Raw genomic sequence first — 24,173 nt, forward strand, 5'->3', positions numbered from 1 at the left:
CTCCTATGCAAACCCAACTGTATTCTTCAGAAGTAACCACCATCTCAATATTCTTCCAGAAATGTTCCTACATATGCATACCTACCCATAGATATTTTAAAATGCAGATTACTAGTGCTCTCTATAATTTTCTGTTCCTTTTTTCTTACCACTCCACAAAGTAATTGGGTATTTTGGCACACCAGCTTATGCAAGGATCTCATGCTTTTTACTTGCTGCATAGTATTCCATTAGACACCATCATGTTTGACTAGCAGCCAATTTCTAGTATTTTGTCATTATCAAGAGTGCTGCAGTCAACATCCTGAAAAATTCATGTTGGTATATACTTTCCAGGATATTTGTAAGATAAATTCCTGGAATAAAATTGCTGGACATCAAAAGGGATGTGCATTTAAGATACTCATGGATACGAAAAAATTGGCCTTCAAAGAGTTTGTTTCAAGTTACACCTCAAATAACCCCTTCTCTTGGCAAGCCTGTGCTTTAACACAGCTGAGTCACCTGACAGGTGAAACATGGCATCTTCCTTCTCTTTTCTAATTTGCAGATGTTCATAAGGCTATTTGGATTTTTCTTCCGCCTGCCTTCTGAGTATTTTCTGAATGGTCTTCTTCTTATGGGTATATGAAGGCTTTTTATATTATAGAAAAATCAAAACTTGTCTTTCATTTGTGCTGCAATCTATTCCCCTCTTTTTGCCTTCTGATTTTGTTTGTTGGATTTTTTGGTGTTGTTCAAATGTTTTAAAAGTCGTCTGTGGTCAAATATATCTATCTTTTCCTTTATAGTTTTAGATATTGTGACGTGAATACAGAGGCCATCTCCACTGTAAACCAAACAAGACAGAAAAAAATTCTCACAGTTTTGATACATCTCATATTTTATGTTTAAAATGTTAATCTATATAGAATTAATTTTGGTATAAAGAATGAGGTATGGATTTGAGCTTGCATTTTTTTCCCAAATGGAATTCAGTTGCCTTAAGTCTATTTACTGACTGACCCACCTCTTTCCCATTACTTTGATGTTTGTTTTTCATCTTTTGAAGGTAATTATTCTCAATTAAAAGGCTAGATCAGACTCATTAGATCCTGGGTATGAAAATTTTTCAGTTAGTTTATTCAATTTAGAAGCTACTGGCAAAAATATTCCTTTTATATACAATTCTAAATCCATTCGGCAGATGGTACTTATTTTTTCTCCAAGCCAAAAATTCATGTGTCATAAATGTTGATGAAGTTTTCTTAAATGAAATTTACTCCCATTCATCTTTCATTTCTTAGCAATAAGGCTGCAGTCCAAGTGGAGAAGGAAGATGAATTCTCTGCAATGCAGAAAAGGATAACAGAGACTATTTGCATCATTACCTTTAATTACCCAATAATTGGTCCGTTACCGAAGATTATGCTGTGTTTTTTTGTTTGTTCCAGTCTTGCTTGGGATACCTTCAAGGTTTCAACTACATTAAAAAAAGTTAATCTCATGGGTTAAAAAAGAGTGTCATGGAAAAACTGCACATGAGCTCATCATTAGTTCTTTATGTTACCAGATGCCTCTACTGTTAACTCACTTCTAGCATCTGTATTTGTCAGATGACTTGAATTCTACCCTCACAAGAAGGTAATATTCAAGTGCAATCAGTTGGTACTGCTAAAATAAACTTGAGAATACTTTGCAGGCTGCTTCAGCTTGACTAGTCCTTAAAAAGATTAAAAAATTGCTCCTTAAAAAATGGGGGTTGGGAGGGCCTATGGACTTCATGAGCCCTAGGTACACATCACTGATGGAACAGAATCCTATTTCCACTTGTCCATCTCGTTCACCTCTGTGTTACCATTTAGAACAGTCCTTTGCACGTAGCAGATATTCAGTTGGTTGAGTGGAAGGGTGGAAGGAAGGATGGATCAACGGGTGGATGGGAGAGTCCAGATGTAGGACTCACCAACTTCCTCGACACAGCAGCAACTGTTGATGGAGCAATTAAACACTCAAGATGAAATCTATTTTCCGTACTATATTGAGGTTTTATTCTTGACTCATTTTTCCTGACTATTCAATGAAAGACATTAAAGAAAGCACTTCTCAGAAAAGCCTACCTTGCTTGGTGTTCTCATTGAAATGCATCATGCTCATTTTTGCATCATGATATAATTAAGAAAACTTTTTATATCTCGAGTTTCCATAAGTCTCCTAAACAGAAGTGGATCGATGTACTCCCTGTTTCAATTAGGGACCACTCAAGGTTTCTTTCTTTCTCATTAATTACAGATATAAGCCAAATGAGAATGGGAGCTCCTCCTTTCATCAGGGACAATGGAAAGTGTTTTTATAATAGCCATGGTTGCAGTATTTTAAAGTACAGATAATTAAAATCTCAGCATGCTGCCATCCAAATCACATACAACAAAAAAGTAAAATCTTCTTACACCATATTTCAAAGCACCAGCCACTTGGCTCCTTCCTCCCCTTCCTCCTCTAACAGGCTCTTCTTACTTGGGACCTGGAATGTGACACATGACCCGTAAGTGGGAGCCGGCACCAAAGGTGAGCAGCCATTTGGTTCTGTTGGACTTGCATACAGATGAGCAGGGAGTGTACACAAGCAAACAGACAGCGAGAGTGGCTGACGACAAGCTCTCACTAAAGTCAGGGATGGACTGAAGAAGCTGCTTCTTACATTTTGGTAGACTGCCTGTAATTTAAAATGAACATTTATTTCTGCCTGTTCCCAGTTTACACTGTCAAGCTTTTGGTAGTAATCATTTCTCCTCTAGATTCAACTTCTACTGCTTGTTAAAAACCCTTGCTTTTATTCATTTCAAAGGAGTTGGCTTCCTTAGGAGATAACATCACTGTTTATAACAGATATTCATAACAACCATATGGACCTTAAAAAATCATCTGATCACTCACTCAAAAAATATTTATTGAGTACTAACTAAATACCAGGCACCGGGCTACATCGATGTCAAGGGCAACAATGGCTAGAGGCTCAAACTCTTTGCCAGGAATTCTTTGTATATATTTTTAAAATTACTAGTAGACTTAAAAACATAGACAAATAAATGCACAAGACTGTGGATTGCTGGAGGTCAGCAAAGCTCAGATAGAGCACTTTGCATTCAGTAGAAGAAATGCCAGAAAAAAAAATCATTCATATGATGTCTCATCCCACAAGAGGTTTGAGGTGATTTACAAAGATATATGACCTTCCCTGGTAGCTCGGCTGGTAAAGAATCCACCTGCAATGCAAAAGACCCCAGTTCGAGTCCTCAGTCGGGAAGATCCCCTGGAGAAGGGGTAGACTACCTATTCCAGTATTCTTGGGCTTCCCTGGTGATTCAGGCAGTAAAGAATCCACCTGCATTGTGGGAGACCTGGGTTCAATCCCTTGGTTGAGAAGATCTCCTGGAGGAAGGCATGGCAACCCACTTCAGTATTCTTGCCTGGAGAATCCCCATGGACAGAGGAGCCTGGTGAGCTGCAGTCCACAGGGTTAAGAGTTGGACACGACTGAGCGACTAAGCACAGAACAGCACAAAGATACACACAATTCAAAATGATGAAATAAATGAGTCAGTACAAAGAAATACGGATATTAAAATAATAAAGGTGGGAATAAATTTACCATTTAGATATGCTTCTGCAATTCATTTAGTTACTCAGGAAGCCAACCACTGCTGCTGCTGCTGCTGCTAAGTCACTTCAGTTGTGTCCGACTCTGTGCGACCCCATAGACAGCAGCCCACTTAGGCTCCTCTGTCCCTGGGATTCTCCAGGCAATACTGGAGTGGGTTGCCATTTCCTTCTTCAATGCATGAAAAGTGAAAAGTGAAAGGGAAGTCGCTCAGTCATGCCTGACTCTTAGCAACCCCATGGACTGCAGCCTACCAAGCTCCTCTGTCCACGGGATTTTCCAGGCAAGAGTGATTGCCAAATGGAAGAGAAATGTAGGTGAAGCCATTTAACACTATTTCTTCTGCAAATAGGAAGAATTTAATGCACAAATAAAAGGCATTTGTAAGATGACCGACTTTACTACATAATGGTCATACTCAGCGAGAACACATGGAAAAGGTATTGTTATTGAAAGAAATGAAAATTATGCTTTTTTAAAGAAACATTCTTTTATGTGTGAACAGATGTATTTTCTACTGCAGGAGACGACAACATGCTTTTTAATTAAAGCATGCATCAAACTAAAAAAAATGAATAAAATGATTAGCCAGTCTGTGGAAATCAACAGAAGGGATAGTACCAACATAATTTAGGTGGATAATAATAAATATCTAGGTGTCTGAAATCATGTTGAAAAGAGTAAGGATCAGACAAAAGGTGGAACTAAGCTAGTATCTAAAAATAGTGAGTTCTATGCCATCAGTTCAGTTTAGTTCAGTCACTCAGTCGTGTCCAACTCTTTGCGACCCCATGAATTGCAGCACGCCAGGCCTCCCTATTCATCACCAACTCCCAGAGTTCACGCAAACTCACATCCATCAAGTCAGTGATGCCATCCAGCCATCTCATCCTCTGTCGTCCCCTTCTCCTCCTGCTCCCAATCCCTCCCAGCATCAGAGTCTTTTCCAATGAGTCAACTCTTTGCATGAGGTGGCCAAAGTACTGGAGTTTCAGCCTTAGCATCATTCCTTCCAAAGAACACCCAGGGCTGATCTCCTTGCAGTCCAAGGGACTCTCAAGAGTCTTCTCCAACACCACAGTTCCAAAGCATCAATTCTTCGGCACTCAGCTTTCTTCACAGTCCAACTCTCACATCCACACATGACTACTGGAAAAACCATAGCCTTGACTAGACGGACCTTTGTTGGCAAAGTAATGTCTCTGCATTTTAATATGCTAACTAGGTTGGTCATAACTTTCCTTCCAAGGAGTAAGCATCTTTTAATTTCATGGCTGCCATCACCATCTGCAGTGATTTTGGAGCCCCCCAAAATAAAGTCTGATACTGTTTCCACTGTTTTCAGAAATTAAGATGGGGTCGATTGCTGTGATCTTATTAAGGCTTTGACAATTGTGTTTGGGGGACACCCATGAGTGAGGTCACTCCTACTATTGTGACACCAAAAGATAACAGTCACTAAACAAAAAGAAGGGTTAATTTTGAGGACATCTGCTTTAGACATTAGAACACAAGAGCTGAAAGCAGAGAAGGCAGGGCTGAAGGGTGAACACCAGGATTAAGATTTACCATTGGCAAGGCATCCTGTGGCCTGGGGTGGGACTAAATTTTGTCCCATATAGATATCATTCTAGAACATTTTAGAGGCAAGCAGCATCACCGCAGGTGTCTAGGCTAGATAGTTCATCAGGTGGTGTGACCCTTAAATAACAAAAAGCCTCCTGGAGTGGGTGAACCTCCTTAGAACCACTCCTGGCTAACAGGTGGGTTGACTAAGAATCCAGGTATCTACAGGCAGCTGAGTGACTGAGAAAAGTTTTCATCCTTCATAAGCTCCCTTGCTCTGGGGAGACCCACCCATGGTGCCAACCTGCCCCCATCCTCCACCAATTCAGAGGAAAGAAACAAATAGCTTCAAACGGATTAAAGTTTCATCCAGCACCCAGCTCATTGTTTCCAAGACTACCAAACTTAACCTGATGCTCCTCCCAAACCTGTTCTCCAGGGATGATCCCAAGACACCTAGGTTGTCCTAGTCATTGTTACCCTCTCTGGTCCACTTCACAACGCAGCCTGCTTGTCCTGGTTCCCACACGGCTGCCACTGGTACTCTGCAGTAGCTTCTCACACTTAGTGAAGGAAGCACAGAAGCACAATTCCAATCAGTACTAATGCCAATATTTTTACTTAAAATCTATTCACTTAAAGTCAAAGTGACATCTTAATGCCATTCACAGCACTGATGAAAATTGATTCACTTGATGAAAGTGAAAGACGAGAGTGTAAAAGCTGGCTTAAAACTCAACATTCAGAAAACTAAGATCATGCCATCTAGTCCCATAATTTCATGGCAAATAGATGGGGAAACAATGGAAACAGAGACAGACTTTATTTTCTTGGGCTTCAAAATCACTGCAGATGGTGACTGCAGCCGTGAAATTAAAAGATGCTTGCTCCTTGGAAGAAAAGCTATGACCAGGCTAGACAGCATATTAAAAAGCAGAGACATGGCTGACAAAGGTCCATCTAGTTAAAGCTATGGTTGTTCCAGTGGTCATGTATGGATGTGAGTTGGACTGTGAAGAATGCTGAGCACTGAAGAATTGATGTTTTTGAACTGTGGTGCTGGAGAACACTCTTGAGAGTGCCTTGGACTGCAAGGAGATCCAACCAGTCAATCCTAAAGGAAATCAGTCCTGAATATTCATTAGAAGGACTGACGCTGAAGCTGAAGCTCCAATATGTTGGCCACCTGAAGAGAACTGACTCATTGGAAAAGACCGTAATGCTAGGAAAGATTGAAGGTAGGAGAAGGGGATGACAGAGGATGAGATGGTTGGATGGCATTACTGACTCGATGGACATGAGTTTGAGCAAGCTCCAGGAGTTGCTGATGGACAGGAAAGCCTGGCATCCTGCAGTCCATGGGGTCACAAAGAGTCAGACACAACTGAGCGACTGAACTGAGAATTGAGAATGCCACTCAGCAAAGTAATTTGCCCAGAATAAGAAAAGAGCTTCATTTTTGGATAGACATCCTGCTAAATTGCCGACATTTTTAAAATTAAAATACAAGGATTGTCCTCACAAACTCGTCCTGAATATTTCATGCGTTTTCTGCTTTATTTGCTGTGCATATCTTCACAGTGTGCATATTATTTTTAAGTATTCCTAACAGATGGCTTCAAGTGCTACATATTATATAGCATTAAGTGAAGAGCTTGGTAAACAAATGAGTCAAGGATTAAAATATTTTATAGCTTACAAATCATCAAAGATGTTCAATAACAGTATACTAATAAAAAATCTTTAAATGTAAACATAAAACATTCAATACTGCTATTGGATCAGTCAACTGTTTATGATGAATTATTTCTTAAAAGAAGCGCTAGTCCCATACGGTCTCAGATTATAACCTAAATTAATCTGAGGCTGGCAACTAGTTTTCCTATGAGCCTGGCCTACTCCTGCTTTCTCCATCCAATTCCCCAGGCTTCTCTGCCATTTCCCCGTCATTAATGCCTCCTTCCTAACTAGGAAAGGAAAGGAAATTCATAAGTCAATTTGTTACCATTTGCCCGAGTTTAGCAAAATTTTGCTGAAAGAAGTTGAAAGTGCAGGTTCAAGTTGAGAATTCAGAATAATCAGCTGTGATTTTAATGACCTATGCCCTCTAGTTCCTTTTCTGCAAGAGACTCATCTAGTGGTTGGCACTAGAGTTTCCACTGAGGTTTTGTGTGATGATTGAAACAAAGAAGACCAAAAAACCAGGTAACTTTTGCCACTGTACAGATGTCTTTGAATCCATTTTACACTGTTAACTTTCTAGCCATTATTCCACCGAGGGATAAAAACCAATGAAATATTCTGCTACTGAATGTTTCTCTCTCATGTGTGAAAGAAAGTGTTAGTCGCTCAGTCTTATCCATCTTTTGTGACCCAGTGAACTGTAGCTCCCCCCAGGCTCTTCTGTCCACGGAATTCTCCAGGCAGGAATACTGAAGTGGGTAGCCATTCCCTTCTTCAGGGGATCTGCACGACCCAGGGATGAACCTGGGTCTCCAGCATTGCTGAAGCAACTTAACAGCAGCAGCAGCAGCTCCAAATTGCAGGCAGATTTACCACTGAGCCACCTGGGAAGTCCTCCTCTCTCACACTACCCTTATTTTAAATTGTTATTTTCAACCTAGTATGTAATGGTCTTTTCCTAATCATCCAGCATTTCCAGAATCTGATGCAAGATCTAACAAGACTCTTACATTTCATTCTCTATTTCCCCAGAAATGAGAACTTGACTCAGTTTTGATTGTGAAAATAACGTAAGCTTTTTATGAACGATTGACAAAACGATTATAACTAGCAAAGTTACAAAGTGCCTGTTAAATAAAACCTCCCACCTTCAGGTCACAAGTTGGCTTCACTGGTATCAAGGTTCACTGCACAATTTCATACATAACTTCAAAAGCTTTATTCTACTGCATTCCATATGTGGCTGCATTGTTTCCTTTCTACGCTAATATCTTGTACCTCACTTTTCCAGACCTCTGTGAGGCTGAGAAGGATGCCCTCCTGAATTAAGCTTGGCCACCACATCAGAACAACGGAAGGCACTCTGGCAGTTTCACATTAAGGCCTGTGCGCATTTTTGCCTTCCCCATCACAAGAGCAAATCTTACTGCACAACAATCATTTAGAAGCATCAGCAGTGTGAACTATGTATTCGGCATAATGTATTGTGCGTATCTTATAAGCAAGCTATCTATATGAAGTTTAGCCAGAAAAGTTTCTTTAAAACACAAAATATTCACATCATCAAAAAACTAGAGAAAGAAAAAGAAAACCAACCAAAACATGTTCATAAATAAAGTCAGGACTGGCAAGAAAAGTTGCTTAAAGTTTAAAAAAAAAAAAATTCTCTAAAATACAGTAAACTACGAAGAAAGGGAGTAGGTCTCTATCTCAGTGGTACTCAGATTTGAATATGCATTTGAACCACCTGCAGTTCTTGTTAATAGAGCTTGCTGGGTCCTGTCCCCGGAGTTTCTAATGAAGTGGGTGTGGAATTGGGCCTGAGACTCTGCATTCTTCCAAGTTCCCAGGTGCTACTCCCATTGCTGCTCTGGGGACACTACTTTGAGAACTAGTGATCTCACCAACCAGCCTTCCAGATCTGGTTGGCCAACTCCTTTAAAAGTACAGCAGAATTTTAAACGGCTGATGTACAAAATCAAAGAGACTATGGAATCAAGGACCACTGTATTGCAACAGAAAAATGTATGTTACATCCCTGAAACACATTACACACAACCACACTGACTTTAGATGACTGGAAGCTGTCACATACCATATGCGACATGACCTTAACACAGAACAGTATTATGTGCTAAACTGACCGTTGGGATACTTACAGTTTTTACCAAAAGGCAAGACCATCATAAATGACACTGAAAAGTCATAGTTACCACAAAGGGGTGTCTGTCAGCTCCTAGGTAACATTCTGGAAGTCTCTAATCACCTGAGCAGCAGTCTGTGGACTGTCAGTCCAATTAGCTGTACTGCCAGGCTCAGGGGCAGGTGTACCTGAGAAAGGCTTTATTGCTGTAAGAACATCTCACATGAGCTCTACCCTCTTAACAGATTCTACGTGCACAATATTGCTAACTGTAGGTACCATGCTCCACGGGAGATCTCTAGAACTGACTGATCTTATGTAACTGAAACTTTACAGTCATTGGAAGTTACCTCCCGCCTCCCGCCCAAGAGTCTTGAGCTGTGGTTCCACATCACACGGGCCCAGCATGCTCCTTGGCCAAGTCAGGTTTTGATTAAACACAAGATCATCTGTGCGTGAAGTAAACAAGTACACTCTGCACTGTTCTGATGATAATGATGATAGTGGTCCATCAGAAATAGGGACACACTGGACTTCCCCGGAGATCCAGTGGTTAAGACTCTATGCTTCTAATGCAGGGGGCACCAGGTCAATTCCAGGTAGAGGAACTAAGATTTCGCTCATGCTGGTGCAGTAAGTAAAAAAAATAAGTAAGAGATTCACTTAGGAAGAGACAGTGTACTAGTGGCCTGCAGTTTTTTAAGAACTAGTTACTAACATTTGGACATCACATTTCACATAAAAATGTGTACTGTCAGTCACTGAGATGAGCAGGTTTAGCAACTCTGGCCTCATGTTCATTTCTGTCTGGCCTCCATGAGCTGGGGCTGAGCAGTTCAGCTCTCCCACATCGCCACTGTCCCCAGTAACCCCTCCTCTCCTGCCCCTGGCCTGCCTTTTCCTCCACCGCACCTATCCGGCTCTATAAACATTCAGTTTACAAGCCCTGCCCCAAGCTTGTGGTATAAATGAAAAAGTTTGCTGGGAACTGTAAATAACCATAATCTCTGTCTCATGCACATTCTTGTCATTCACCAGAGTACAAGAGAATGTGACATTGCAACAGTGACCATCTTTACTCTCCTCCAGTTTTTTAATCACTTTCAAACTTTAGTTCTAATATTATTAAAAAAGTGGACCATTTCTCGCACTTAACACACCCTTCAATACCTCTGAAAGAGAAATTAGATTTCATGCTTCCTAGCATACATTCCAACTTTTGAGTATGTCTAACAGATGATGAAACCCTTGAAATTTCAAGAATCAAATTTTAGGGGTATAAGAACAGAATCAAGCACTTCTAGTTCATGTAATTATAGGTATATAAGAATGTGGCTCATAAACATTTGTACAATCATAAAAATGTGAAAATATGACCTTTGTGTTATCATGTAAAATCATTTAGGGGGAAATGTAGAATGCTGGGCATCCTACAAGCTTATTACTTGAAAAGCTGAACAAAAACATTTCTGAGAGGCACTGCCATAGAGCAAACCTACATGGAAAATAGCCACTTTAACAGAATAACAACTCTCTACTCCCAAATTACCCCAAATATCTTTGTCTCAGTAGACTAAGGAAAATAAATGTGAGTGCTAGGGACAGGCAGAAAGGGGAACAACCTAGAGAAATACTAGAGGAGGTGATGAGATACATTAAGTGGACCTCTAAAACTGAGGACAACTAGGGGTGAGGAAGGTATTCTGTCTGCAGAGAACTCCCTTGTTCCAAGTGTGTACTCCTTACCTTCACGACGACGACGTGTGGATCATGTCTTATCTAGAATACAACCACTGAACATACTGCCACACCCCCCCCCATCATCCCACGCCCTTCAATTCCTGTTGCCCCCGGATGGCATCTGGGATGGACAGGAGTCGTATACCTGCACTGCAGGCTGAGAGGGCTGGAAGTGGGCAGGAGTTAGTGGTCTTTGCCAAGACCTAGACCAGAAACAGTGGTGAGAAGTGCTATGGGATGGGGTCTACTGTTGAGTTCCAGAAGTAGATATTCTGTTAATCGTCTTTGATTTCCTCTGAAAGCTTGTACAGTCCTTACCTTAGAAGGCTGTTGTGAAGAATAATGAGATAATGCATAAAGAGAAGGCACTCAGTACAGGTCTCAGATTCTATACAAACACTTAAGATGTAATTTTCCACCAAACTGTTAGCTTCTGTCCCTGTGAGGGGATGATGTATTTATATGTGAAGGGCTGCTAAACAGTGTCCATGCTGAGGTATCAGCCACTCTCTCAATGACTTTTCAAAACTATTTGCATAGTGAAATGAGTCTGCAGGTATTATAGAATCCTTGCTGCGACACATCAAATGATAAGACTTCCAAGTACTGCATTTTCAGAAAAGGAGGGCTCATGGACAAATGCATATTCATGCTGTGCTATCTACAATAAGAAATTATGACAACCAGATCAAGATTAAACACTTTAATCAACTACAATAAACCAATAATCATATATAAAAATTCTGATTCATGCATCAGATTACATAAATTACACAACTGTCACATTATGTAATGCTTACATACTTTTGAGTTTGTACCTGCAAAAATGTATACAAGTTACTAGAGCATTTTCCTTAGTAATTGTAATACTCCTCAGTTATAAATAATGCTTGTATCTTTCAAATACCTGCTAAATATATACATTTCGAGATCTGCAGCATTTTTTTGTACCTCAAAATACAAACCACCTAGAAGACTTAAGATTATAAGCCCAATGTATCATTTGTTACAGACTTCAGTTCCATTATAAGAGTGCATTTTTTGACATGGAAAATAAATGAAATAAAATGTCAACTCTAGTTTAATGCTTGAAGAGCTTCTACACTTCTTATTAAATACATCAGAAAACCCTTCATATGCAGATTAATTAGTTAAGGTGCTACCTATTGCATATTAAATACTTCCAACGAGTGCATCTGGGTTATTAAAGTTATAAATCTGTGAAAATGGGGGCTTTCGGTGTGGGCTGACAGACCCTTCCAACTACAATCATGAGCCAGCAGCACTGCGATCCTTTTCCTTTTACTTCAAAGAGATTGAGGAAATGAGCATGCTTCGTATTTCACTTACACACACGAATGACACCAACCGTATCTATAAGACATATGAGCACACAGACATCAGAAAGTTTCACCTTGTTTTGCAAATCCAGGGTAGGCTGCTTTTTCTAAAAAGCAACAGAGGAAAATAAAAGCTCTAGTGTTAACAATAGATATATTAAAGGCAGCAATTTTTTTTTTTTTTTTTTTTTGAGCTCTCTTTGCTGAAGAATAAGCACTCTTACGAGGGTGGAGGAATTGGTGAAGGATGAGAAGAAAGCAAGTCTGTCACTAACGAGCTGAGTTTTACTTTAGGTTTCCATTCATGAAACCCCTTTAAATACAGGGCAACATTTTCACAGCTGGAAAATTACAACAAAATCTTCATTTGCTATTAAAAGCAACAGACATAGTTATGTATAATCTATGGATAACACTACATTCATGGGAGGATGGCAGAACTAGGCTCAATGCAGAATACAGCAGCAAAAAGCAATACTTAAAAGAGTTGTGAATGGGTGACACGTTATTTTATATACAATTCAAACATTTACTCCCTGGTATTCAATAACTGAACCTGAAGCCTAAGTGGTAGGAGTGTATGTTCAATATTTTGAAGCTGAATTTTAGAATTTGGAGGGGAGCTGGTTGTATAACTACACTATTTAAAAAATATTAGCAGAGGCATTTTTAATTACATAACAGAACTGTGTTAGCTTAAGACAGGTTTGAGACTATCACAAATCAATTTTAAAAAATCCTCTTTTTTGTGGAAATATTTTTGAGCATGCCTTTTTTAAGCATAAAAGCAGAAGTAATCTCTGTCTGTAAGTCTATTGTGCTGTGCATTAATGAGTATATATGTTTTATTTCCATGTCTAAGTTACTAAAAAAAGTACCATTATAATACTTAAAAGTTACAGTTTGGAAAAATAAACCAATGTGATCCTTTGGCCTTTTTTCTACAATGCTAGAAATCAATACTACTCCACTTGCACTTCCACTCACAAACACAGGAAACACTGGTATGTTTACTTAGGAACTCATTTTTCCTTTTCATTTTTAGTTCATTATATTGACGAATTGATTATGAAAATACAGAGTAAGTCTGACTCTAGGTCATGAATGAAAGAAAGTTCATAAACATCAGAAAAGAACATTTCAGGCAGTGATAAATGCAGATTCGGTTTTCAATACAGTTCTTGTCTCAGAATAAAAGATAAAAATATAGATGCAGTTATAGCCAAATCATTCACCAAGGATAAGTCTAATCCTTAACAGTTTTCACACAGGCCAAGATTCTCTCCTTAAAAATGAATTTCCTCATTAAAAAAATAGTAGTCCCTGAATCATATTTTTTCATGAACTTTGTTTATATAAAACATATCCCCAAGTACAACACTGGTATCGTGGGTCATTCTATAGAAAGTAAATTTGGCCAAAGCATATTAAAATATCTGCAGATAATGTCATAATACTGAAAACACATGGATTCTAATACTTTTAAAAGTGCGAGAAGAGCCTCAATTATACTAATAGAAAAACTAAGAATTGTGCAACATTTAACAAATGTTAACTAAAAATGGCACGATGTTAAAAAATAAGAACTACTAAGACCTCAAATGAGAAAATAAAATTTTACACCAGGCTGTGAGTGAGGTTTACTACAGAAATTTAGAAGTGAAGGAAAAAGTTGTCAAGAGCTATTTTTCCTTCTCTATTTCCTCATATTAAAAATTATTTTTTGTATTAACATTGAAGATTTTTTTTTCAGAATTTCAAAATTTGTGCTCTCAAAGGAAAACAACGCAACTCAGAAAAATACAAATAATAAGGAATTTTAGCTTATGAATATAAACTTGGCCAAGTATTATCTGACTCAAAATATTAAACTGAGCAATTACATGTGCTTTGTTATTTAACTCTCAATGAAGTCTTAGTAGAGACAAATATTAGACAAAAATGTATTTGGTAAAAGATTGGGGAATATATGTCTCTGTATACAGGTGAACTTTTCATTGTAAATTTCCTTTAGAAGAAACAGATTTCAGTATTACACAGTATGTATTTCAGACTTTTAAAGTTAAAAAATGAGCAGCAGACAATTAGTAATATAAAATATCACTATTTTTCCACTTTAAAGACTAACTGTACAAATATATAAAGAAAATTCATGAAAGCAGTCAACATTTTGGGGGAGCAGACTTTAAAAAAAGTTGACATACAGTTTTGTGATACTGATTTATTTTTAAAGGGTTTTGAGTATGTAGAACAGTATAAATTGTCATCCTAGTCAAGATCTGTTCTAAGAACTCACCCCTCCTTTAGTAAATCTTATTGTGGTTCAGAACCCAAATGCAACCATCTGTTCCATTATTTATGTAACTTGAAACCAAGCCTAATTCATCATTCCTAGAATTTGCTCATTGCTCTGGGTTACCAGGCATCAGAATGATCACCTATTCCCCCCTAAATTATCTTCGGAAATAACTTCCTAGTATTTTCTTTGCTAGTATTTTAAAGACATTCAAAATCTCAACAAAACAAATCATATTTGCTTATCTTCTGCTTAAAGCTTAAACAAAGCTCAGATATTAAGACAAAAAACTAATTAAAAAAACTCATGCTGTTGTGAAGTTAATGAAGTTTCCTAAAACACATCATTCTTTAAAAAGGGACTTTGGGTCATTACTTTGGAAAAAGAGAAAGGATCTGATGGTAGAATATATAGTAGCAGCTTATTTTGAAACCAAGGTTCATATAGTCAAGAGTGATTTGAAGCAGCTTCTCTATAACAAACCATTTAGAGTATTAATAGCAACGCTGATTTGTTTTGCATCGATAGAGCACATATATATTTCCAGATTAAGAAACCCTAATTGGTATCCTATCATTTTAGAGGCAACCAGTTGTTTTTAAATGTTCTAAAAACACACGTATATATGAGGTATATGCACATATTTTACATACAAAGATACATGAACATCTAGATATTCATGTACACATATATATATATATAAAATATGAACCTTTTTTTTTTAGTAGTGTTTATAATGATCAGTACTCCTGCAGCTCAATGTCTATAAACTGACTTCTGAGAAACCAACCACAGTTTCAATTTTGCTTTACGAGAAACCTGTTCCTGAGGAATACGTCATGTACTTCTGAAGATACTTCTAGGCCTAAGGGAGATTAGTGGGCCAGCACCAGCACCTAAGTGAATCCTAAGGAACAGCTTATTCACAAGAATCTGGCCCACTTTCACTTTAAAGGTTTAAATTATTTATTTATTTTTTTTAAAGGTTTAAATTATTGAGCTCACTTCAAAGGTCACTCTTGATAGTCCCTGCTAATATCTACAGGTGAAACGATTTTTCTCAATGAAGGAGAGTACGTAATGAAACCTGATAGCGTGGGCTCTTTGTCAGTACCAAGCTTTTCTTCTATTTCTCGTCCTTTCGTCCTTTCTTTCTCCTTCCCTCCCCACCCCCGCCCCGCCCCTGATTATAAACGCAGTACCACCGGCTTGTTAAGTATTGGAGAATTTGCCAGCTTTCCTGGATGGCTCGTAGGGCACTCTGAGAATACTGGGCGTCTCCTCCATCACCCTGACCAGGAGGTTGTCGATGTAGTCCTCCAGCTCCCGGATGTGCGAGTCCTTCCTCCTCAGGAGCTCCTTGTGCTTCACCAGCTCCTGCAGTACCTCCTCGTAGGTCAGACTGCGATAGCCTGCAGTGGCGTCAAAGGGGTTGCTCTCCTAGAATAGGATGAGGACGGTCACTTCAACAGAGTATCAGGGGCAGATGATGAACTATTTTGAACTTCAACTTTTTTCAACCCTAGTCCCTATCCTTGGAGAGAACCCATGCAACAGTTCACAGCGTGGCTAGCCAGTTCTCCGGAGAAGGCAATGACACCCCACTCCAGTACTCTTGACTGAGAAATCCCATGGACGGAAGAGCCTGGTAGGCTGCAGTCCATGGGGTCTTGAAGAGTCGGACACGACTGGGCGACTTCACTTTGACTTTTCACTTTCATGCATTGGAGAAGGAAATGGCAACCCACTCCAGTGTTCTTGCCTGGAGAATCCCAGCGACGGGGGAGCCTGGTGGGCTGCCGTCTATGGGGTCGCACAGAGTCAGACACAACTGAAGTGACTTAGCAGCAGCCAGTTCTCAGGAAAGGACTAGAGCAGACGTACCCACGCCTTGATTAAAACTATAAATTCTTCTAAAACCACTTTTTACACTGTGTGCAAATAGCCTAGTGTTAAGAAATTGACCATATAATTTAAGATTAGATTAACAGATAAAATCTTCTATAATAAATATAATTTAAGAAGACAAAACCAAAAGATCTGTAGGAATCAACTGTAGGAAATATAAGAAGCTATTGAAAATTAGACCTTTGGACATTAATTTAGTTCTCATGGAACTGCTTCCATCAACTAGAGTTTAATGTTATATGTTTGCCTCTTTATTGAAGATGGTTATAAGAAACAGCATTATCAAGTCTGCTTCAGATATTTGTTATGAAATGTTGCTGGCATTCAGAACTACTATATACTATTATATAATAATATTACTATGTAATAATAGTATATAATAAAAATAAATCCATGGGCAATCCTTGCAAGAAGCTCCACGGGAATAACTACTATTTTAACTTATAGGCAAATAGACCTTTTCCTCCTCTGGGAAATGAGTCTATTTTTCTCCTCCTAGTGCTAATACCTGTATAATTTATTTCCCTTTTTGCCCTGGTTGTCAGGAAACTCAAGAGTTCCACTACTATCATGCTAACAAGATTAGTATATCTGCATTGTCTCCCACTTCATTTATTTTGTTTAATCTTATTCTGTTGGTGAAAATTATTTTAACACAAAGGCAAAACATAAGCCAAAAAGGCAATGATTAATGTTTATTATAAAGCATCCTAATAGAAAATATTTCTCAGGAATTTCATCAAAAAAGCACTGTATCATCATCTATTTAAAGTGTGTAATACTGAGATTTTTCATTATGCAAAATGTAAAGTAGCAATCTTAATGGCATTTTATATATACTTCTATCACTACATTCAACAACTGGAATTGGTGTTCATCACTTTCTTTCCAAACATTTCCTTTGGGCTTTAAAGAAAATATACTAAAATCCTGAGGAAACAGACCTTGCTCTTAAGGACTAACTACCTAATGTATTCAGTAGAGGATTGAGAACCAGGACTGATAAATATAGATAGGTCTTTTTTTTTTTCTTGTCATAGAAATTAAATTTGTATTCATTTTTTAGGATCTATTTTAATTTGCTATGCATCCAGGAGTTTTCATCAGTAAAGTCAAAGTGTAACTTTTCATCCCCTTCTCCCCCAGACCCTGTGACTGTGCAGCATCAAAGGGATAAGCAAGAACACAGATACCAGTATGTTTGTGTTAGCCAAGCACACTCCCTTCTCTAGCTAGGATAAAGGCAAAAAAATTTTCTGGGCTGAAAACTTCTCCAAGCCACAAAATCCCTAAGGTGTTTTAGAGAAGACATAGCTTGCACTAGACCTTCAAAGATTCTGGAAGGTACAAATGTGTACGGGAATCTCAAGCAGTGGGCTCTGCTTATTCAAAGGAGGAAACAAAGCTCAAGGCCCAGTGGTCAATAAAGGTGATCAACAGAGTACGGCTGGGAAAGAAGGTTCAGGACAGGGCACAGAGAGAGAGAGGCTGAAACGGTGGGTTCCAAACAGGCCATCAAGGATGTCTAATGCTATCAGACTTAGTGCTATGGGAAACAGAGCCTACTGAAGGTTTTGGAAGAGAGGAAAGGTAAGTAAAGCTAAGTTCTAGCAAAATGGTATAGCAGTGGGTAAGATCATTTGGAGGAACCAATATTAGTTACAAAGTTATTTAATAGTATGTGGTACCCACATCCTCAGTTGTGTCTGATTCTTTGTGACCCCATGGATTGTAGCCCGCCAGGCTCCTCTGTCCATGAAATATTCCAGGCAAGAATACTGGAGTGGGTTGCCATTTTCCTAACCTAGGGGATCTTCCCAAGCCAGGGATCGAACTCAAGTCTCCTGCATTGGCAGGTGGATAACACTGCGCCACCTAAGAAGCCCCCACTTAATAGTACAGACAAAAGTTAATAAGAGCCTCTACTAGGTTAACAGAATAGAAAGGATGCTAAGAGGAAGTAAATTTAAATTGTTAGACATATTAAAAATAATGTATTTTGCCATTAGAATCTGGCACAGATACAACTTTATGAGCTGTGCTATCTTTGTCCCACAAACATTTCAAAATACTGTTTTACTACAACTAAAGGACAGTTCTGGAGATATGCTGGTCTACTTTGCAGTTTCCTCTCTTTCAGAGCAATTAACCTTTTGTTAGAGTAAGTACACACACATACTTATAAGTTTATCTAATTGCTCGTAAGTAGTCTAGAGATATAAAAGTTATAATTTTCTAAACACAGTCTTATTGACATTTATTACACTAAGCATGTTTCTGAAAAAAAAAAAAAAAAAAAAGGTAAGAAATACCGTACAGGTAAGTATATTTAAAACATTAATTGAAAATAAGCTACTCTCTTACTTTAACCAAAATAATTCTGTACAAATTTGAGACAGAAACCCACATAGGTCTCACTTTTCCTTCTCTCATAAATGAGATGTTCTCCAACTTCCCTTTCAACTCTAATATCTCCTGGTCTACAAAGTGATTTTTCTAAACTGCATTAAAAAAAAATAATAATGTTCAACTAATGTGATTTCATTTTTGTAATACAACATTTACCGAAAAATAGCAGTTCTTCTGAGAACTGCAGGGATTAATGAAACTAAACTAAATGAGATTCATTATCAATTGATTGTTTTACTTTTTTTCTTAACTTAACATAATAATAGTGTTAGATTGAGACTCTCTTAATGAAATTATACATTTATGAACTGATTTCTCCAAATTAATTAAGTGATAATATACACTTAGAAAATCATTTATATTGTTACACTTAACACTATACCAGCACTACCAGAGAACGTAGCTTAATTTTTAACATTTCTCTAAAATGGGGATTAAAAATATCAGAAAATTCTTTTATTTTGACATAAGTAGCTTAAATCATGCCACGATACAAGTCAATCTAAAATTTAATCTCTCAAAATAATCAATTATTATCCCACAATATTGTTCAATACTTTATAGCCATAATCTAGAATATACAAATCCACTAACTGGCATATTTTTCGCTTCACAATCATCTAATAATTATGGGGAAATAGATTTCTTGGAAATACACTTCTGAGCTTTTCAATAAATTTTCCATTTGTCCTTTTATGTGAAAATGTTACCCCAAATTTCTTTATCAAGTTTCTATGCCAAAAAAAGAAAAATCTTAGAAACACACATACTATAAACTATGTTCTGGAAAATAATAAAAAATAATTAAAAACAGTTTTATGCCTAGCTCCTGATTTATCTCGTATTTGAAAATCATGTAAACCTAATTTTAAGCATAAGATTCTTAACTGACTATACTTAATAAATACAACTATGTTTTTTATACAATTCCAAATTAAACAAAGATTAATACATATGACAGGAAATAAAAAATATTTTCTAGTTTCAAAAATTATTTTGCTTAATAACTCTCAGGCAAATATAAAAATGAATTATTTTTTCAAAAGACATTTTCAATACTATTTTTGGAAAAGCTAAAATTGAGAAATCTCCAAACTGGTAAAGAGTCAAATAACTAAACACAGGCCTCCTAAGTACTCAATATTTTTCCTCTAGCACTCCATATAGATGGCACATATGTTTTTAAGATGTCTTATATTGAAATTTAATGTAAAATTTTCTCCTCTATTCCTCTTTCATAACCAATCTTTTTTATTACTACACGACCTCTGTTAAAAATTTCCATACACAGAGATAAGAAAATAAGTATTGGGTGAGAGAAAAGAATTACTACACAAAGCTTTCTAACTGGAATTTTAAATAACTGTTGTGCAAACAACTTTGAGAATTACTAGTGATTTATTTTTACTTTACTCATAGTCTAGCCTTTTAAACTAGGAAATGTGTATTTTTTACAATATTTAAATTTCAACAAAAGCAAATTATCAAGACTCAAAATAACTGAAGATTTAAAGAAAGGTTGTCCTGGTAACCAAATATTGGTGGGGTACTAACTGACATCCAAAGCAACTAGAGGAGAGAGAGAGAGATAAGATGAAGGCTTGGCATTCTCTGATCATCTCATTATTGTTCTAATGAGCAACTTTGCTCTGGGAATATCATCTCAGCTACTTTCACATCTTTTGTCCTACTCTCTTCATCTCCCTTTCAGTTCTTAATTAGGCCTTAAAGAGCTCACACTGCCCTTTCAACTGGCTACTGCTCCTGTTTAAACACTGTGCTTTCACAGACAGGTGTTGGCACTAGCATATAAGACATACAAACTTAATTACAAAATACTACATCCAGAAGGGGGAGAAAATATAACTTAGTGCATGGCTATTATTGGAGAACTTAATGTAAATTACTTCAAACATCTTATAATCTTCAACATAAAACTTGTTCAAATACTTTTTTTCAATAACGATCAGTAGGAGGATGAGCTTTCTCCTCTTAATTGTATCTTGCAGTAAATTAACAACACCTAGTAATCCTTTAACTGTCATTTAGAATAGTTAGTATTCCAGAGAAAAATAATCACACATCAAGGATTCTTTTATCACCTTTAAATCCCTTAACTAAAACAATTTTCACATTTTATTTCTTTAAAGAATTCTAAGGATGCTTTTGCAGCAATAAATTACAAGATTTGGAAAAGTACATTTACAAGCACACAGAAATTGTAATTAAGGTTACTTAATAAACAATAGCTGCACATTAAATCGATTTTTTGATGTTGCATTTTGTTTGAGATTAAGTAACTGCCTGATAGAATTCATTTTACTATCTGATCAAAGGCTGACTTCATATATTCTGACGTTTCTTGCCAGAGTGCCATAATATAAAGACTTGAGTATTTATGAAACATCAAAACGTACAAATCATTTACATAAAACAGTGAAAACACAGTACAAAGTCCTCTGCTTCTATAATGTTTCCTACCATTTTAAAGACAACTCTGTTTAGAGTGGTTTACACAACACCATGGTTTCTTCTAGGCCTATCATATCACAGAAAATTGTGATATGTTACTGCTTTGAAAAATTCTTATTATACATCTGGATCACACACATTAAGGACAGATGGTTCAAACAGCAACCACCAGCCTCTTGGAATAAAGGCTCTATTTCTGTTACTCACTGAGAATGTAGTTTCCTACCAAGACATGTGCCCATATTTTATAAAGTAACTTATTTTCTAGGTTTAATATGGTATTTAGAATTGATTAAAGATGTTACTGAACCTCTGAACAGAGACAGAAAACTGAACTTGAAATAACAATGAAATGAAGTTAAAATATCTGAATAATCCTTGCAAAATATGCGAGTTAATTTAGCAGGTTGCTACCAAGTCTGTTAACATATTTGGTTTCATTCTGACTTAGAAGGTAAATGTCCTACAGGTTCTTTCAAACACACTTTCCTGGTTAAATGGATCTCTTGCCAGGAAGTGTTTCCTATTGTTAAATATTAACAAGCAGTTTTATTTTTCCTTCAATCTTCGTCACAACAACAACAACAACAAAATGCTAGTTTTCTCCACATGCTCTTATTTCCCAACTATTATAATGCTGACTTTGACATACAGCTTTCTTATTCATATTTAAAGAACCTGCAAACAAAATCTGTATATTCTAAATGAACTTCAATTCTAACTAAAACTGTTTGCTTATACTTCCATAGATCATACTTAAGTCATACCCTATGGTATATTTTGTATTTCTTCTTTCTCTGCAGATTACTACACTAGACCATAACCTGTAGGTAACGGAGGGATTCACAGAGACGGAGGCCTTTTTAAGAATGTGCCGCAGACAGACAGCATGCGGCTTGGTTTTTGGTAATTCTCGAACTGTTGATACAACTTACCGGAATCTTCCTGAGGTCCTCATGACTTGTCGGATTCACATGAAAACTGAGCAATAAAAGACAAGCATAAATGTTAAAAGCTTATCACAGTCCACGTGGGAGGAAACATAAAAGCAGAACATTTCAACCAGCACTGCAACAACAATTTCTAAACTCCTACACCACCTGGGTGACTGACATTTAATCCAGGATGTAAAAGAAAAACAAGATTTATGCAACATTCTATACTTTTAAACTCTGAGGGAAAACCCTTCAGTTAATACTAGAATTAAAGAATTGTATCTTTAAATACGTAGTTTCTAAATATGTTTAAATATAAGCAAATTTACCTAGTCAGCTACTTTATAAAATTAAAGTCTGTAATATTGTTCATTTAACACACACACACACACACCTTAGGCCTTCTGAGATAAAACTAAGGAGGATTAAATAAATTTAGGGTGGGAAGCGTGTAGAATGAAAGAGTTGAAGCCATCTTGTAGAACAATTATTCCTATAGGTGTTAGAAAAATTAACCTTTAAACATTTTCCTATCAAGGAGAATGAATTCAGAGCTGTGTGAACCATTTCTGTCATTAATGGATTTCTAAGTAGCTGGTCTTCAAAATTTAAATACCCAAATGGACCAAAACAAAATGGATTTCTTCCATGCAGAGGACAAAAACATCACAGCTGAATGTTATAATCATTTTCCTCTTTAACACATGTCCATTAGGAAGCGGACTGCAACCAAAAAGAAGCTAAACTTCAAAGCCATCTGCTGAGTAAATATTTCATCGTTGCTATTCAAGTTTAATTTTTACCCAGCACTTAACGACTATTAGCCATCAGAACTCTACAAAGCATTAATGTCCTAGGAACCTTTTTAATCCCCACAGCCCCCTCAAAAAGACTTCACTGTAAAAGAGATATATATATATATTTTTGTTGTTGTTGTTGTTGTTGTTGTTATCTGTGCAAGTAACTGGAATCCTTTGAAGAAATTCACTTTGAAAACTTTTGACTGCATGTATGAAAAGTCTGGACACTGAAAAATACCTATTTTCACAAGTGTATGTCCCAAGCTGTAAATCCACAGGGTATGTGTGCATGTATGACCACCTTGAGAGAGTTTCTCATATATCCAAGGTTTCATTTGTTATGACTAAAGGTTTGTGGTAGTAGCCAGCAGAACTGGTTGTTGAACTATTCTGTCTAGAATTCCTGTGGATAAATCTGGCATCTCAGTAGAGCCTGGTGACATGGTAGGGAAGATTGAGGCATATTTTAAATACCAACGACGCACCATTTACAGGCCAGTTTGGCTGACACATTTTCTTATTCCCGGTACCTCACTGTCTTTATGGTGTCCTGTGTGGTCCCAGACTAGTCACTGTACCGGCAAAGCCACAAAAGTCTTGACAAAAAAGTGGCTTAGAAGAAAACAAAAACAAATCCAGAATACATCATCATGGGGTACCCCTAGGCCTACAGTGCCTCGGGAGCAGCTGATACTACACGCGGTTCCCATCCTCCCTGGCTTTTGGTCCAAGGAGGTCAACATCAGGGACTATAGGACTCTTCCTCCTTGCCCATTATCTCAGTGTGCTGTTCTCTATCAGGTCAAGAAACACATTCTACGGTGGCTTTCTCCATTCGACTGTGATACTCTCGAGGACATAACTGATGGGCTGACAGCACACCGCAGTGGTTGCAGGCAGAGAGGTGGTGGCGTGAACTCAAATCCTGCTTCTTCCCTCTACACCCTTGCCTCTGAGTGTGTCTGGGTTCTCTCACCCGTGAAACGGGAATGCTAACAGGAGGAATGCTAACAGTCCCATGTAGGACTCCTGGGAAGATCAAATGAGATGATCCCAGGTAAAACAGCACCGTGGCTAGCAGACAGCACATGTTTAGTAAATTAATTTATTGAATGAATATTTGCATATCGCTTATACTGTGCCAGACACTGTGCTAATAAGCACTTTAACCAAAATTAACTCATTTCATTTTCATAACCCTTAAGGTAGGCATGATCTTCATTTTCTAAAGAAGGAAATGA

The 24,173-nt window shown here is 37.5% G+C and overlaps 1 protein-coding gene across 1 annotated transcript in view; it reads right to left on the minus strand.

Moving 5' to 3' along the window:
• Positions 1 to 15,620: 15,620 nt before the first annotated feature.
• Positions 15,621 to 24,173, minus strand: part of RAB11FIP2 (RAB11 family interacting protein 2) — a 38,747-nt gene continuing 30,194 nt past the window's right edge. Inside the window, exons 4-5 of the mRNA XM_068961701.1 lie at positions 22,133 to 22,178; positions 15,621 to 15,848 (exon numbers count right to left, since the gene is read on the minus strand). Coding sequence (XP_068817802.1) covers positions 15,621 to 15,848; positions 22,133 to 22,178 — 274 coding nt within the window. The remainder of the gene's footprint in view (positions 15,849 to 22,132; positions 22,179 to 24,173) is intronic.

This window comes from Capricornis sumatraensis, chromosome 23, assembly GCF_032405125.1.
Source record: "Capricornis sumatraensis isolate serow.1 chromosome 23, serow.2, whole genome shotgun sequence".
NCBI lineage: Eukaryota > Metazoa > Chordata > Mammalia > Artiodactyla > Bovidae > Capricornis > Capricornis sumatraensis.